Source organism: Leucoraja erinacea, chromosome 22 (assembly GCF_028641065.1).
Source record: "Leucoraja erinacea ecotype New England chromosome 22, Leri_hhj_1, whole genome shotgun sequence".
Taxonomy (NCBI): domain Eukaryota; kingdom Metazoa; phylum Chordata; class Chondrichthyes; order Rajiformes; family Rajidae; genus Leucoraja; species Leucoraja erinaceus.
In genome coordinates, this window is record NC_073398.1 from 24942230 (window position 1) to 24959950 (window position 17721).

General features: G+C 43.1%; 1 protein-coding gene across 4 annotated transcripts in view; it reads left to right on the forward strand.

Moving 5' to 3' along the window:
• miox (myo-inositol oxygenase) overlaps positions 1 to 17721 on the forward strand; it is a 29001-nt gene that overhangs the window by 6588 nt on the left and 4692 nt on the right. For 3 of the 4 annotated variants that reach the window (XM_055653219.1, XM_055653218.1, XM_055653220.1), the window contains 6 exons: positions 8419 to 8508; positions 8838 to 8918; positions 11206 to 11368; positions 12152 to 12219; positions 14688 to 14797; positions 16132 to 16199. In XM_055653219.1, the coding sequence (XP_055509194.1) occupies positions 8419 to 8508; positions 8838 to 8918; positions 11206 to 11368; positions 12152 to 12219; positions 14688 to 14797; positions 16132 to 16199 (580 nt within the window). Of the gene's footprint in view, positions 1 to 6822; positions 6985 to 8418; positions 8509 to 8837; positions 8919 to 11205; positions 11369 to 12151; positions 12220 to 14687; positions 14798 to 16131; positions 16200 to 17721 lie in introns of those variants that run through there. The other variant, XM_055653217.1, reaches the window with a different exon arrangement.

Below are 17721 nucleotides of genomic sequence, written 5' to 3' on the forward strand. Positions count from 1 at the left end.
CCTCAAGAAGTGGATGGTTGGTCCAGTTCTTGGCATATTCTGCTGCCATACAAATACATATCTGATTTCAGTACATTTCCAATGCATGCCAATGAGCATAAGGAAAATGTTACCTTTTGCCAGGTCGTTACAGAACAGTTGAAATGTGAGGCCGGCCATTTTCAAGTCAAGTCAAGTAGCTGGTATTTCACCACATTGCTAGAAAGCTGTGCATATCAATCAACGTCTTCCAAATATCTATTGATATATTCCCATGAAATAATGCAGCTTGCCACATTTTATTTTGCACTAGTTTTAATTAATTTACAATAGTTTTGAGGGTGACTGCGGCCACTTGCAGTTCTCTCAGTACCCAATCACTGAGCCTGTATTTGGGAACTTCACAATTTTCTGCAGTTTCCGCTATTTTTACCTCACAACTAAGAAGATTTTCCAATTAACGCAATGAGCAGACTGGTAATGAAATAATGATACTATTTCCTTTTCCTACAATTGTCAACCTGCACCTGAGCTAAAGGTTATCCTTAATACCATTTGTAACATGGATGTTGGACTCTGCTAGGAGTGGTGGTAAACTCTGACCAAAACATTTACAGGACACGAGGAGCTTCAAAGTTAGATCCACCTCCACTCTTCCTTTTGCAGGTTATTATGAATATTCTGCCACCACCCTTTGGAAATACAATGTTCTAGATCATAACTTGCTATGTAAATTGTTTTCTCCATGCCTTTTCTTTTTCTCTCATGATAACTATGAGCTTGTGTCTTCTGGTTACCAGTGATTCAACAACTGGAAACTTTTGTTCCCATGGTTCTGGACGCTTGTACAAAATCTTTAGATTAGTTTAGTTTATTGTCACATGTACCGAGGTACAGTGAAAAGCTTTTTTGTTGCATGCTATCCAGTCAGCAGAAGGCTATACATGATTACAATCATATGTACAGATACAGGATAAAGGGAATAATGTTTAGTGCAAGATAAAGTCCAGTAAAGTCTGATTAAAGGTAGATCAAGGGTCTCCAATGAGGTAGATGGTAGGTCAGGACCACTCTCCGGTTGATGATGGGAGGGTTCAGTTGCCTGATAACATCTGGGAAGACACTGTCCCTGAATTTGGAGGTATGTGTTTTCACACTTCTGTACCTCTTGCCTGATGGGAGGGGGAGGAGAGCATGTCCAGGGTGAGACTTGTCCTTGATTATGTTGGTGGCCTTGCCGAGGTGATGTCAATGCAAGGGAGGTTGGTTTGCATGATGGTCTGGGCTGCGTCAACAATTTTCTACAATTGGACTTGGATGGAGTTGTTCCAAACCAAGCTGTGATGCATCCTGAAAAAATGCTTCACTTAACCTTTATGCTAAGGAGAATAACCACACCTCTCCAATCTCTCCGTATAACTGAAGTGTCATATTCTGTTCTAATAAATCTCTGCTGCACTCTTACCAAAGCTTTGACATCAGGTGTTAATTTCAGGTTTGACTCTGTCAGTGACAGGCTGTGACACGATCAAGGCAATCAATACAAGAATGTTATTTCGGGTCAGGAAACTCATTCTCTGATGTTTGTTTCAAAGTGGCCGCACTCAGTCTGAGGCTTACTGCTGCAGCAGCCCAGGGGTGCCAAGAGATTCAGACAGAGCTTGGATTGCAAGAAGTCACCACTGATGCAAAAGCTTTAGATCTGGCCACCCATCAAGGGACTGGTAGGCAGGTGAGGGCTGGGTGAATAGGTGAGATACATGTGAGCAGGTGAGGGACAGAATGAGTAAGTGTGGGACCTGTGAGTAGGTGAGAGACCTTTGAGCAGTTCAGGGACTGAGCGAGTAAGTGAGGAACCTGTGGACAGGTGAGGGATTGAAGGAACAGCAATACACTGACTTGGCAAGTAGCGACATCTCTAATAGTCTGGCCTTATTCTGACCTGACAAGAAGCTAAGTGCGGGCAGTTAAGGTGGGACAAGGTTTTTTTCAGCCTTTTTTTCAGCCATTTTTTCTTCTTTTGAAATCTTCTATCTGTACACAACTAAAACTGATCTTGTTCTCTTCCAGTTTGAGCATTTTTTCTATTTGCGCAAAAACGACATGCGATAGCGCTAAAATATTTAGCCAGCTAACTCACCGTTCTCCTGTGCTGCGAGTGCAACAAGTTTCATTCAGATTGGTGGTATATTGTAACAGTTAGCGAGGTTTAAAAATCTTTAAAAAACGCGCATGCGCAGATCGATCTCCTCTCCTGCCAGTCAGTGCAGCGCGGATTGGTCTCTTCTCCTGTCACTCCGCGGGATGGTCCGCCCCTTCCTGCGCCATCATGTCTTTACTGGAGCTGAGGGACACTGTGGGTGGGCGAGCTCTCCACCTCCCCACACCCCCAGCCCCCCGTCCGCCCACACGCCGGCATGGCCGTAGCTGCTGGTGCTTCCTGGCTGAGCCGATCCGCGCCGACGGCCGATGCTCCTCCGGGGGCACACAAGAAGGGAGAGGAGTGGCAACCTTGGGATCGTGGAGAGGAAGAGTGGGGGAGGAGAGGTGATAGAGGGAGAGGAGGGAAGTAAACATAGAAACATAGAAAACATAGAAAATAGGTGCAGGAGTAGGCCATTCGGCCCTTCGAGCCTGCACCGCCATTCAATATGATCATGGCTGATCATCCAACTCAGTGTCCTGTTCCTGCCTTCTCTGCATACCCCCTGATCCCTTTAGCCACAAGGGCCAGATCTAACTCCCTCTTAAATATAGCCAATGAACTGGCCTCAACTACCTTCTGCGGCAGAGAATTCCAGAGATTCACCACTCTCTGTGTGAAAAAAGCTTTCCTCATCTCGGTCCTAAAAGATTTCCCCCTTATCCTTAAACTGTGACCCCTTGTTCTGGACTTCCCCAACATCGGGAACAATCTTCCTGCATCTAGCCTGTCCAACCCCTTAAGAATTTTGTAAGTTTCTATAAGATCCCCCCTCAATCTTCTAAATTCTAGCGAGTTCAAACCGAGTCTATCCAGTCTTTCTTCATATGAAAGTCCAAACATCCCAGGAATCAGTCTGGTGAACCTTCTCTGTACTCCCTCTATGGCAAGAATGTCTTTCCTCAGATTAGGAGACCAAAACTGGATGCAATACTCCAGGTGTGGTCTCACCAAGACCCTGTACAACTGCAGTAGAACCTCCCTGCTCCTATACTGAAATCATTTTGCTATGAATGCTAACATGCCATTCGCCTTCTTCACTGCCTGCTGCAATTGCATGCCTACTTTTAATGACTGGTGTACCATGACACCCAGGTCTCGTTGCATCTCCCCCTTTCCTAATCGGCCACCATTCAGATAATAATCTACTTTCCTATTTTTGCCACCAAAGTGGATAACCTCACATTTATCCACATTATACTGCATCTGCCATGCATTTGCCCACTCACCCAGCCTATCCAAGTCACCTTGCAGCCTCCTAGCATCCTCCTCACAGCTAACACTGCCCCCCAGCTTTGTGTCATCCGCAAACTTGGAGATGTTGCATTCAATTCCCTCGTCCAAATCATTAATATATATCGTAAATAGCTGGGGTCCCAGAACTGAGCCTTGCGGTACCCCACTAGTCACTGCCTGCCATTGTGAAAAGGACCCGTTTACTTCTACTCTTTGCTTCCTGTCTGCCAGCCAGTTCTCTATCCACATCAATACTGAACCCCCAATACCGTGTGCTTTAAGTTAGTATACTAATCTCTTATGTGGGACCTTGTCGAAAGCCTTCTGAAAGTCCAGATATAACACATCCACTGGTTCTCCCTTATCCACTCTACTAGTTACATCCTCAAAAAATTCTATAAGATTCGTCAGACATGATTTACCTTTCATAAATCCATGCTGACTTTGTCCAATGATTTCACCACTTTCCAAATGTGCTGATATCCCATCTTTAATAACTGATTCTAGCAGTTTCCCCACTACCGACGTTAGACTAACTGGTCTGTAATTCCCCGTTTTCTCTCTCCCTCCCTTTTCCAACTTTTTTCACACAGAGAGTGGTGAATCTCTGGAATTCTCTGCCGCAGAAGGTAGTTGAGGCCAGTTCATTGGCTATATTTAAGAGGGAGTTAGATGTGGCCCTTATGGCTAAAGGGATCAGGGGGTATGGAGAGAAGGCAGGAACAGGATAATGAGTTGGATGATCAGCCATGATCATATTGAATGGCGGTGCAGGCTCGAAGGGCCGAATGGCCTACTCCTGCACCTATTTTCTATGTTTCTATAAATGAGAGCCTGTCTTTCCGAGAGCACATTTTACATTGGACACTAGGTTCTGATGCTGCAGTTTGGCTTGTAATGGCTAAGGACTGGTGTAAAAGTTGTCATATATGGCAGCGGAGAAGTAACAGATAATATTCCTTAAACATTAAACCATCTGTGAGAAAGTTTTGTTGTTTATGGATTTGTGTCACTCCTGATGTGTGATAGAGTTTAGGTATGGCTGATGTTTAGGTTTTGGGATTTTTTGCTTAGCCCATTGTTTCACTCAGGAGATTACATAAAGGATTTTCACAATTGGATAGGCCTAACCTGCACTGTCAGAGGAATTATGTTTTCCAAAGTGCATTACATAATTAGGTGCTGAGAGAAACAGTTCTATGTTGGACTGACCCAAGTCCCTTGCTCTTGGAACGGCTGTAGCAGACTCCAGTTGGTAAGACATGGGTACCCACCTGTAACTAGTTTTACTCTCAGTTAATAGAGTAAGAGATTTGCAAAATTTCCAAATGTTCAAAGTACTGAAACTTATTGAACCTTGAGTTCCTCTCAGTCATGGAACAGATTCTACCAGCACCATAAAATCCTGGAGCAAAATGGCCAGTTAACCCCATAGACAGTAAACACAAGAGCACAAGGTAGGGACCTTCAGAGTCCCATAATATCTATCTAAGTGGGGGGTTTTCTGTCTCTCTTTATTAGGTGGTGTTGGTTTACTCTATATCTCACCTTTCTATTTATATAGAACGATCGTTTGAAAATGCATACCTAGAAATTCAGGAACAGTTTCTTCCCAGATTTTATCAGGCAACTGACAGGTTCTGTCATCAGCTAGAGTGTGGTCCTGACCTCCTATTACCTCATTGGAGATGTATGGACTATAATTAATTGGACTTTATCAGGCTTCAATGTTATATCTTTGCACTAAATGTTGTACACTTTATCCTTGATCAGCACACTGTGGATTGAAACATAGAAACATAGGCTTGATTGTATTTATTTATTGCCTTTTCATTGATTGGATAGCACACAAACTAAAACTTTTCACTGTACCTCGGTGCACGTGACAATAATAAATCAAACAAAACTATATCTGATAGTGGGATATTTGATACAACAGTGTAAAGGGAGATTTATATTGTACACAGATGATGCTGTGCCTATCTTACTGGTATTTGACAATGCCGTGTACAATCATAAATCATCCCCTTTGGCCCAAGTAATCTATGCAGATCAAGTTCCTGTCTAAGCTAATAACATTTGCCTACGTTTCACCAATATTCCTTTAAACCTTTCCTATCCATGTACTTGTCCAAGTGTCTTTTAAATGTTACTAGACCAAGAGGGACCCGTTGGGTCCCGTCCCCTCAACGCGTGGTTGCGGGGGTGTGGGGGGTGGGGGGGGGGGGGGGGGGCTGTCTGTGGCGTCATACACACACTAACCAGCCCCCACACACACACACACTATCCTCCCCCCCACACACACACACTATCCACACACAAACCCCCCCCCCACACACCCCCCCCCCCCCACACACTAACCCCCCCCCCCCACACTAACCCCCCCCCCCCCACACACACTAACCCCCCCCCCACACACACACACACTAACCACCCCCCCTTGATATTATATTAATATTATTAATTGGCTCCTTTTACCCCATCGAGAAAAATATTTTTCACAGAGAGTGGTGAATCTCTGGAATTCTCTGCCACATAATGTAGTTGAGGCTAGTTCATTGGCTATATTTAAGAGGGAGTTAGATGTGGCCCTTGTGGCTAAAGGGATCAGGGGGTATGGAGAGAAGGCAGGTACAGGATACCGAGTTGGATGATCAGCCATGATCATATTGAATGGCGGTGCAGGCTCGAAGGGCCGAATGGCCTACTCCTGCACCTATTTTCTATGTTTCTATGTTTCTATCCCCGCCCTATCTCGACGGGCAGAGAGAGTGGGGCAGAGAAAGAGAGAGATGGAGAGGGGGGTGGGGTGGAGGGGGGGGGGGAAGAGGAGAAGGGGAGAGTAGAGGGGGGGGGGTGTATAATCAGAGAGAAAATATTTAAGGTAAGAGATAGAACATTTAAAGCAGATTTCAGGAAGAATATTTTCGCCCAGAGGATGGTTGAAATGTGAAATCACTGCCTGTGGGGACGGTGTGAGCAACATGTAGGAAGTAAATAGATGAGTATTTGAAACCCTGGCATGTCAAACTTTGGGCCAAGTGCTGGAAAATGGGATTTGTATAGATAGGTGTGGGTAAATTCTGTACTGTATTATTACCGAGTTTATGACTGAACATCCATATTCACAGATGTTTTGCCAGATACATTTGGTGCATACATGTGCCCATACACATGTAAGTGTGGACATTACACATACATTTATGGCGATGTACGGTACATACAATACAAACTTAAGCAGACAGATATACAAGACAGATAGACACAGGTCGAGATATTCACGGCTGTATCTGTGTATTGTTGTGTTCGCAGTGAGGTCATTAATAAGGTAAATGAGCAGTGAAGTGAAAGTGATATGGAGATAATTAATAAACTCCTCTTTGAATGAGTAACCAACAACATATCGCAATTGTCTAATGATGAGCAAAAAGGTAACATTGTTAACCCTGAACATTGACCTTTCCATAATCCATGGAGAAGTACTTAACTCGGTGAGGTTAAGCACACATACACACACAGTCAACAGCATCATGTGTGCTTCCCAGTCGATGAGGCAGTCGCAGACGGTGAGTTTAACCAGAAGAATCTGAGCGTTGAAACTTATGTAAAAAGACTCAAATAAAAAGAAAGAAAGAGGCAGAGAGAAACTTGGAAAAAAACTGAAACAGAGAGACAGAAAGGTAATTGGGAAAAGAGACCAAGATAGGGAGAGAAAAAGGGGAAGAATTAGAATATCAGAAATATAAAATGATTGCGGGAGAGGCAGAGAGCAATGGAGAGTGAAAAGGAGACAGTGAGAGATCCTTGGGTTAATGTTGGTGAGAGTATCTGAGTCACAAAGAGTAATAAAGTGACTAAGGAAAGTGAGTGTGTGTGCATGAATTAATGTGAAAGAGAGAGAAATAAATAAGCCCAATGGGCCTGAAAAGATGGTTTATGAAAGAATATGGAGATGGCTCCATGTTTATGTCAAAGGCATGTGAAAGTTCAATCTTTGAAAGACAGGAGGAGACCCTTGAGTCCGTACTTCTATACTTTTTTCATATGTGATGTTCTGCGTGTCTCACTCTTGCTCTGTTCCTCATTATCTCACTCTTTTTTTCTCACTGCCCTCTGTTCTCTGCCTCTCTCCTGCAATAATGTTATATTTCTCATGTGCAAATTTTCCCTTTTATCTCTCTCTGCCTTGATCACTTTTTCCTCCCAATTTTCAGCGCTTTGGGGCCTTTACACAGCTGCAATAATTTGAATTTTGTTTGCTGCTGTTGATTTACTCTAGAGCTGGATAAGACTGGAAGTTGACACATGCAGGAACATGCAGTGGAGTTTGGATGACAATCAAATTATGCTATAAATGGGATGGAGATCAACTGAAGGTTTATGGGGATTGGGTGGATGTGGTGAGGGGATCTAATGAGAATGAGATTGATTTAGATCTGTGTAGTAAGGAACTGTAGATGCTGGTTTAAACCAAAAAAAAGACACAAAAATCTGGAGTAACTCAGCGGAATAGGCAGCATCTCTGGAGAGAAGGAATGGGTGACGTTTCAGGTCGAGACCCTTCTTCAGACTGAATGTCACGGGAAAGGGAAACGAGAGATATACTCAACGATGTAGAGAGATAAACAATGAATGAAAGATGTGCAAAAAAGTAACAATGGTAAAGGAAACAGGCCATTTTTAGCTGTTTGTTGGGTGAAAATGAGAAGCTGGTGCGATCTGGGCGTGGGAGGGATAGAGTGAGAGGGAATGCCGGGGTTACTTGAAGTTAGATAAATCAATAATCACTGGGCTGTAAGCTGCCCAAGCGAAATATGAGATGCTGTTCCTCCATACTGTGTTTAGCCTCACTTTGACAATGGAGGAGAATCCTTCCCATTCCCACACTCACCTTTTTGTCCTAGATCTCAATTGAATGACTACTTTTCTGAGTTACTGATATCACAAGGTGGAAGGCAGGCAAATCTTCCTTAATCTCACTCACTGTTATTTCATTACAGTGTTTCAACACTGAACCTTTGGACCAAGTGTGTGTCCATACTGTGACAAACAATAACATTACGAACAAAAGCAATTACAGGAATTTTGAGGTGAGTTACAGCATCACAACACGTGGGGAGGGAGAGGGGAAGAGGGGGAAAGTGAGGGAGGGAGTGAGGGAGATAGGGAGGGAGGGAGATAGGGTGGGAGAGGGGAGAGAAAGAGGGGGGTGAGGGGGAGAGGGAGAGAAAGGAAAACAAATGATGGATGTTACACAATGACAATTTATCAGGCCCATGGGAGAGGTCAATATGCAGTGTGGTCCACTTTTGTGTCTGCATGAAATCTAAAGCATGGACACGTTTTATATGGTGTTGCTGAGGGGGAGATCCAGTTGGATAAAATGTTTTGATATGTGCACTGCTTGTTCTTTATTTAGTATGGAGTCCTCCAGGACCGGGTCTTGAACACATATCGACTGATGCACACTTACCAGACAGTGGAGTTTGTGAAGAGAAAGGTGAGAATTATCCTAAATTTAAGATCCTGATCTCTGAGGCTCATTTCACCTCTTACTGCCTGTCTTTCAAATAAGGTACCAAATCGAGGATTCATTTTCTCTCTCGGGGGTATCTAAAACATCCTGTGGAATACTTTAAATAAGTATAATGGAGGATGGGAGGATTAAGGGACAATGGAGGAACCGCTGTGGGAGAGCAGAGAACAAAAGGAGTGTAACATGATAGTGAGACTGCATTTAGAATATTGTTTTCAGTCTGGGAACCATGTCAAGATATTGTCAAGCTTGAAAGGGTTCAGAAAAGATTTACAAGGATGTTGCCAGGACTAGAGGGTGTGAGCTACAATGAGAGGTTGATCTCTATTCTATGGAGCGCAGGAAGATGAGGGGAGATCTTATAGACGTATACAAAGTCGTGAGAGTAATAGATCGGGATGATGCACAGAGTCTTTTGCCCAGAGTAGGGTAATCGAGGACCAGAGGACATAGGTTCAAGGTGAAGGGGAAAAGATTTAAGAGGAATCCGAGGGGTAACTTTTTCATACAAAGGAACAAGCTGCCAGGTAGTTGAGGTTGGGACTATCCCATCATTTAAGAAACAGTTTGACAGGTACAGGGATAGGACAGGTTTGGAGGGATATGGACCAAGCGCAGGCAAGTGGGACTAGTGGAGCTGGGACATTGTTGGCGGTGTGGGCGAGTTGGGCAAAACGCCTGTTTCCACACTGTATCACTCTATGAGTCTCTGAGGAGCCGGCGTGCTTTGTAACTTTGTCAGCGCCATAGGTGACTGCTATTTGTATACAATGTGTATGCAAGCAACAAATTTCACTGTGCCTAGTCACATGTGACAATAAAGTATTCCTATTCCTACATGAATTATCTTCAGTGTCCTTGCCAGACTGAAAGGGTTGTGAATATTCCAAATAAATTGCCTTACAGAGCTATCTAATCAATCCCACACCCTTTCCTTTCTCTGAGTGCTGTAAATAATTCCATTCAAGTACTTATACAGTTCTCCTTAAAAACTATTCCTGAATCCAATCTGCACTGTCTTTTTGAATGGAACATTTGACTTCATAAGGGTTGATTGAGGTGCCAAGAAGCGCATCTGGTTTCTGTGCCCTCTCACATCTGACCTTTTGCACTCTGATGGACCGTCTCAAAACTATGTATGATTATAAACACCTCTCACCAACTTTCTTTGGTTCTGTTCCAAGCAGCACTATTATAAATTTCATGAGTGAATCTATTTAACTGATGTTCTTTACTTTACTTTAGAGATACAGCATGGAAACACTGTTTACTTTAGAGATACAGCATGGAAACACCTTTGACCCACTGAGTCCCACCGTACAGCAAACATCCTGTACACTGATAGAATCCTACGTATTATGGACAATTTTACAATTTTTACCAAAGCCAATTAACCTACAAATCTGTACGTCTTTAGAGTGTGGGAGGAAACCGGAGCAACCAGAAAACCCCCCACGTCACAAGGAGGACGTATAAACTCCGTATTGACAGCACCTGTAGTCAGGATTGAACCCAGGTCTCTGGCGCTGTAAGGCAGCAATTCTACTATTATGCCGCCCTATCTTTATGTAACATTAAAGTAAATCCCTCCAAAGCAATAACACCTTTCCTAAAGTATGGTGCTCAAACTGGCTACAACCTTTTACTTAGGGCCTAACCAGTGAGAGAATGCCATTGTTATCATTCTGTTCTCACTATGCAACTACGAGAGAGAGAAAAATCACTCAAACGAATGGCAGCACAAGGTGGATGCTCTGACTGCATTGCAATCAATAGTCACCGGTTAATTGTACACTACCCTCTATACACCTATTTTGTATAGGTCTATAATTAGCCTATTTAATTTAATTCCCTTTTTTTTTTTAACCAAGGAGTTGAAGCTTTGGATACCCATGCTTTCCCCCCCGGTTGGCACTTGGCTAACTGCACTTGAAAGATCTTCTTGACAAGCTCATTCATTGCCAGTCTTTGATTGAAATCCTCCTGAGAAAGTTCCCTTTACAAATCTTTAAAATCAGCCTTCCTCTTGTTGAGAACATTATTGGTGGGAGAAACGCACTGCGGCATAGGGTTAAGCTATTAGGTTGTTGAAGCATTGAGCGAGGTAGATGTGAGTTGTCAGTTTATGGATTAAAGGGGTGTTGGGATGGGAAGGAGTATGGATTATGATGGCCTTTGGAATTCGAGTGGAAAAAATCAATTTGTTGACTGACTCATGTACCTGGTGTTTGTCTGTTATCTATGATTACAGATCTCTCGGTGGGTCCCATGTTTACAGGCTGAAATGACGGTGATGGAGGCTCTTCAGGCGCTCGACCATTTGGTGGATGAATCTGATCCCGATGTGGATTTTCCAAACTCATTCCATGCCTACCAAACTGCAGAGGGAATCAGAAATGTTCATCGCAGCCTAGGTAATGGATGAGTGTCACTCGGGTGTGTTTGGAGATCACAGGCTAGTAGACACGGAGATAAAAGCAGACAGAAAGACTGACAGCAAACATGAGGAAACGCAGGCAGGGACTCAAGAGATGGAGAGTAGTCTAAGTCAGATACACACACAGGTGCACAGAAACAAATGGATGGATGATGACTTCATGTTAGATTCAGAGTAGCAGTTGCCTCTCAAAGTGCTCATTCTCCCATTTCAACAGTGCAGTGGTTCTTCAGAAATGCATACTGTTACTGTTCTTTCTTCATGCCTGCAGCACTCCTTCATTATTCCACCAGTGCAACTCTTTGTTAGCACCAGTCCTCTAATGGCAGCCAGCATTCACTCGGTAGTGACTGTCTCATTTCTTACCCACACACAATTTCATCGGAGACATGAATCAGATGTTTGGAGACAAAGTTTTCTATAGTCTGGATTAGATTCGGATGAGGTTGAGAAGACAGGAATTTACATAGTTGAGGCACCAACGGATCACGGGATTTAAAGTATTTTGGGGATGGGGGTCAAGGACTGGGAAGAGTGCGGAGCCGAGTGATTTGAATACTGAGGGGTGGAGATCAGTAGTAGGGAAGCAGAATTGGGCCTGTCACAGGATCTCAAGCCAAAATGTCGACTAACATCTTTTGCCTCCACAGATGCTGCTTATCTCACTGAGATCTTGCAGCACCATTTTTCTTATTTTTGAGTTAGAATTGTCCATTCTCTGTTGGATTGCAACTAGTTTGAGTTTGTTTTTTTTTTGTAGACTGGCTGCACCTTGTTGGACTGCTACATGATATCGGGAAAATCCTCTCAATCTGGGGGGAGCCGCAGGTAGGGATGGGGAATCTTGAGTGAACCTGGGAAGGAGGATCGGTGAACATAACCCTACAGATTGTATGTGCTGTCAAAACAGGGGCAGAATCATAGAAGCAAGAGGTCACTTAGCCCCTTCAGAATGCCCGCTTTCAGTTAGATCAGTGTTTATACTTTATGTCTATTTACCTGCTTTTGCTTCCATAACTCACATTCTCTATTGACATGGAACTAGGCCATTTGGATCGTTGACTGTAGACAGGCTTTCAGAACAATCCCATTTTCCCACGTATATTCCTATAAACCATTCTCTCTCACATACCCATTTTTTCCCCCATTCTCCTATTGCCCAATATCACCAGGGGGTAATTTACAATAACCAATTAACCTACTAACTCTTTATAGGTCAGAGAGTTCTGGATTCCCAGAGTGTAACGATTTGCTTCCTAACATCACCCTCAAGTAGCCCGACATTTAAGTAGCTTGACCTGGAATTTCCAACCAGACTAATTTTTTTTCTCTAATTGGCTTATCATCCTTATTTAATGACATTTTCAATTAGATTACCCACTAATACTGAAACCTTTAAAACACTGCTGCCTGTGTCCTGGATTTCATCAAATAATTACATTATTGAAGTGTACAAAAACAAGTGTATTGTGAATACTATCTTTTTCTATCCCCTACGATAGTGAACAATCACTATCGTAGGGGATTCTAAAACAGGAGGGCATATGCTTAAAGTGATAGTAATGAGATTTAATATGACCTCAGGGCAAATTTTTTGCTCAGATGGTGGTCCAACGTCTGAAATGAGCTGCTAGAGAAAGCTACAGAAGCGGATACAAATTACAATTATCAAGAAATTTAGATAAGACACTAGACCAAGTGGGAACCGTTGGGTCCTTGTCACAACCCATTCCACCAACGCAAATTTCCACCACTCACCAGTTCCCCCAACGCAAACCCGTTCCCCCAACGCAATATTCCACCACTCAACGATAGCCCCCAACTGCGCAGACGAGGCTCATTTCTCCTCATCCCCAGCACTCCCTACCCCTTTCCCCTCTCCTCTTCCCCTCCCCTCTCCCCTCCCCTCTCCCTTCCCCTACCCACAGACACTCCCTCCCTCCATAGCCCCTCTCCCCTCCCTACCCCCATCCTCTCTATTAAACAACAACCCTCTCCTTGTCCCCTCCCCCCCTCTCCTTACAACAATGTTACGAATCTCTCCTTGGACTGGGAGTCTTGTCTTTATTAACATTGTCCATAACCCCTCTCCCCTCCCTACCCCAAGTGGGACCCTTTGGGCCTCATTCCCCCAACGCAATATTCTGGTCTGGAGCCGTGGGAGGGGAAGGGAAGAGCACGGCTCCGGACCTAGTCTGTGTCTGTGTCCGTGGCTTTGTGCTGCCGTGCTCAGGGCCCTGGGCTGTGGTTCGAGCCGCTGTGGGCGGGCCTGTGGGAAATCTTCTCCCTCTCCCTCCCCCCTCCCTCGGTTGGTTGCCTCCCCCTCCCCTTTCCTTTCCGCACGGCATTTTAAAATAACTGAAAGTCAGTCAGTGACTTTTTGAGGCTAAGGTATTGATCAGGGAGGGGAGGAGCTCCGGGCCCAGTCCGTGTCCATATCTGTGTCCAGCGTGCTTTTATCGGGGACAGCGAGTTTTTTGTAATGTAAATGAGATCCCATTATGATGTCATAGCTGTAATTGCCACTGCACTTGAAGTTATTGTCCTCAAAGTGGGGTTTTGTAAAGTTAAAAATGTGAATAACTTGTAAAATATATCATCAATCTGAACGCATTTGATACAACACACCACAGGACAATGGTGAGTTAGGTGGTGCAAAAATTGTAGTGTTATCGTGTACCGTTTTGGCGTAATTTAGGCCATGAATCACAGACAGACAGACTCACTAACAAATAAGATGCGAGTTTTAGTAATATATAGATAGTTAGATATGGGTGAAATGGTTTTAGAGGGATAAGGGCCAAAAGCAGTCAAATGCGACTAACGCGGAATGCAAACTTGGTCAGCATGGACAAGTTGGGATGAAAAGTCTGTTTTTACTTTGCAATGATCTGTGACTCTAAGTCTCCTGTTTACCCATTACGTTTTTTGTTGATCTGAATTGGCCCCGGGTTTACAATGCCTCAAATTTTAAAATCCCCACTCTTGTTGCCAAATGGAGTCTTTCCTGGTAACCTCTTCTCACCTCCTGGTGGCACTTTCTTGCATGATACATCTATTGTGAAGCACCTTGGGATGGTTTTGGTCAACGGTATCTTTATTGTCACGTGTGTCAGGTATAGTGAAATACGTTTTGTCATGTTAATGGTAAGTTATTGCTGTGATGTTAAGTCCATGTCTGTAGCTACAATGATTTTGGGGTGATGACGAGAGTGGTTATGTCCTGGGAAATGCCTGCAGACTATGGGGTAATCTTATGGATTGCAGTTTTGATTATAATCATTGCCTCTCCATAGTGGTGTGTGGTCGGAGACACTTACCCAGTCGGCTGTCGGTTTCAAGAATCCATCGTTTACAGGAACAACACATTCGCAGATAATCCAGATCTCAAGGACGCAAGATACAGGTAAGGATCCTATTCTTCATGCGCACTCACTCAGTGAGGTCTCAGGAGATCAAACCTCACTGTCCATCAAGGAAACCAAAATAAGTAAGATCTGGAATATTTTCATCTTCTGGTTGACAATAGACTGCGTGAATCTTTGCCCACAATCCTCCCCACAATTCCGTGGATCACATTTCTTTCCTCATTGTCCCTTCTCATATTTATATAGCCTGCAACATCCAGTTCATGACTGTTTAAGGAATGCCCTCAATTGAACTTCTGCAGCTCATTCCCTCCCACTTTAAAAAGGTCCTTAAAACCTACCACCTACCTTAACCTTTGGTCTCAAATGTGTTAGTATTTATGAAAAAGCTACTTATCTTAACTACTAAACCAGGTTCGCTTCTTAATAAACAGACACCACACAAACTGTTTGGTAGACCAGTGCAAAACTTTACTTAACATCGGCCGATGGAAGGGAGGGAGACTCCAGTCAAGTGACCAACACAGACACTTGACTGTCCCCAGTCCTCTTCCCTGAACAACAGAATTACATTGCTTTAAATAGGTTTTTTGTCCCCTTATCACATTCCACAGACATTAGTCATGGTCAGAAGTACTGGAAAAGGTTTCCACAGAATGCATCACATCAAACCTTTTTTTACATGGTACAAGATATACTAAAAACATTGTCCATTTGTTTTATCTCCAAATAGACCACCCTTGCTCTGTTCGCTGCTTCCTCTGTCATTTGGTCCCTCATAAACATAGATCATTTGTTTACAAAGATGTGACTGTTTATTTCTCTCTTCCTTTATTGCCTCCTCCCCCATAAACATTGGTTTATGGCATCTTACTTTCAAAGATATCTCTCCAGCTCCTTCACTTGGGAGACAATGTTATCTCTCACACCCCCCAACCTGAGGAAAGCCTAATTTGACACTAAATATAAGCTGTAAGCTAGCCCAGAAACCAATTTAATATTTTTAACTAAAATTCGGCTTCATCATTTATCTGCAGAAAACGTGAGTAAATGTTGAAGCAGGGGAGGTGGTGACTGAAGATAGCCCACTGGGAAGATAATTGGGAGAAGGGGAGGGATAACTTCTACCTTTTTCTTCATGCACAAGGAAAACTGTCATCTTAAATAGAATGTGCTTCAGGATCCTGAGACCACAGCAAAAGAAAAAGACTAATTATGTCAGGCCTCATATTCCTCACACATCTCCCCTATTTAGATAACTTGTTAATTGTTTCTCTCTGGAAACAGATGGGTGCAGATGGTCTTTGATCATGAGCAGGTTACGATGTTTGAAAATAATGTGCCATAAGAGATTTTGTTTTATGTTCTGCAGCTCGCTCTGTGGGATTTATGAGCCTAACTGTGGTTTGGAAAAAGTGATGATGTCTTGGGGGCATGATGGTAAGTAGTAGGTGATTGGCAAATCCCATATTCTGACTGGCAATGAGATCTGTTAAGGAACCAATATAGAAAGGAACTTTCAGTTCCTGAAATGAGTGCAGGTACATACAGTTGAAGAAAGATAACAAAAAATACAAAAGCAGGCCATTCATGTTGGCTGCACCATTCATAACGATTAATTTTATAGCTGAATGTCACTTTGTGTGAACCCCATATCCCTTAATATGTGAAACAATGCCTTAAATGTACTGTGTCAGAGCCCACCACTTTCTCAATAGATTCAATATCCTCCAGGTGAAAAAAAAAAATCATATCTGTCCAGAATGGCTAACACCTAACTTTGAGACTGAGCGCTGGTTCTAGGCATTCCAACCAGAAGAAACTTTATCCCTGCAGCTGCTCTATCAAGCCCCATAAGAATTTTGTAAATTTCAATGAAATCGCTACTCATTCTTCCATACTCAAGAGTCCATCTCCAATCTACTTAATCTCATTTTATATGACAGCTGGCATCCTAATAATAAATTTGATGAACATTTGTTGCACTCCCTTTGTGAAAAGCATATCCAGGCATGAGACAGGCAAAAACTGAAAAAAGCAGAAGAGAGATGGGGGTCCAGGGGTCATTAACCCCTGGTAGGGTTCCAAGGGGCAACGCGCCTGGAGGGGGTAAAAGGGGACAGCCCCCCCCCCCCCTTTATGCAGAATTGTTTTGATAATTGAACCTTGACATGACACCGTTTTCTTGCCCGTTTACCCTTTATACTGTAATTTATTTTATTATACCTTAAAATAACACATTTTACTTTCTTGTCACTTCTTAATTTACACAGAAAATTTGTGATAATCATACCTTAACATGACACCAACTCTTTGCTTGTTTACACTTGTTATATTGAAAATATTTTATATTATTCCTACTTGTAACATGATACCTGTTCCTTGCTTGCTTACTCTAATTAGAGAGAAGTATCCTTTACACTGGAAAATTTTGATAATTTTTTGATTATTATACTTTGAAATGACCATTTCCTTGCTTATTTGCCCTCAATTTATACAATCACAATAATACTTTATTAGCCAAGTATGTTTTGCAACATATGAGGAATTTTAATTTGCCAAGTCAGTCATACAAATAAAAAGCTGGATGTTTATGCTAAAATGGGTTTTAAAATCCATTTTAACATAAACATCCAGCAAAGTGACTCCTCTACATTCCTCACTGTGATGGAAGGCGAAAAAAAGATCAATCTCTTCCCTTTGCTCTCCCGCGGTCGGAGGCCTCGAGCCCTCCGTTGACAGGACGATCTTGACTCCCGTAGCCGGCGGCGTTTTGGGCCCTCCGCGTCTGGGCAATCCATGTTCCTGCATCATGGGGGATGTCAGCTCCCCCACATTCCACATGTGGCTTCTCCAGAGTGCCACATAATTATAGCAAGACTCTTGTATTCAAATCCTCGTGCCACAAAGGCCAAGGGAAGTTGAATATTTTTTCACACAGTGTTATTACACTGAATGATTT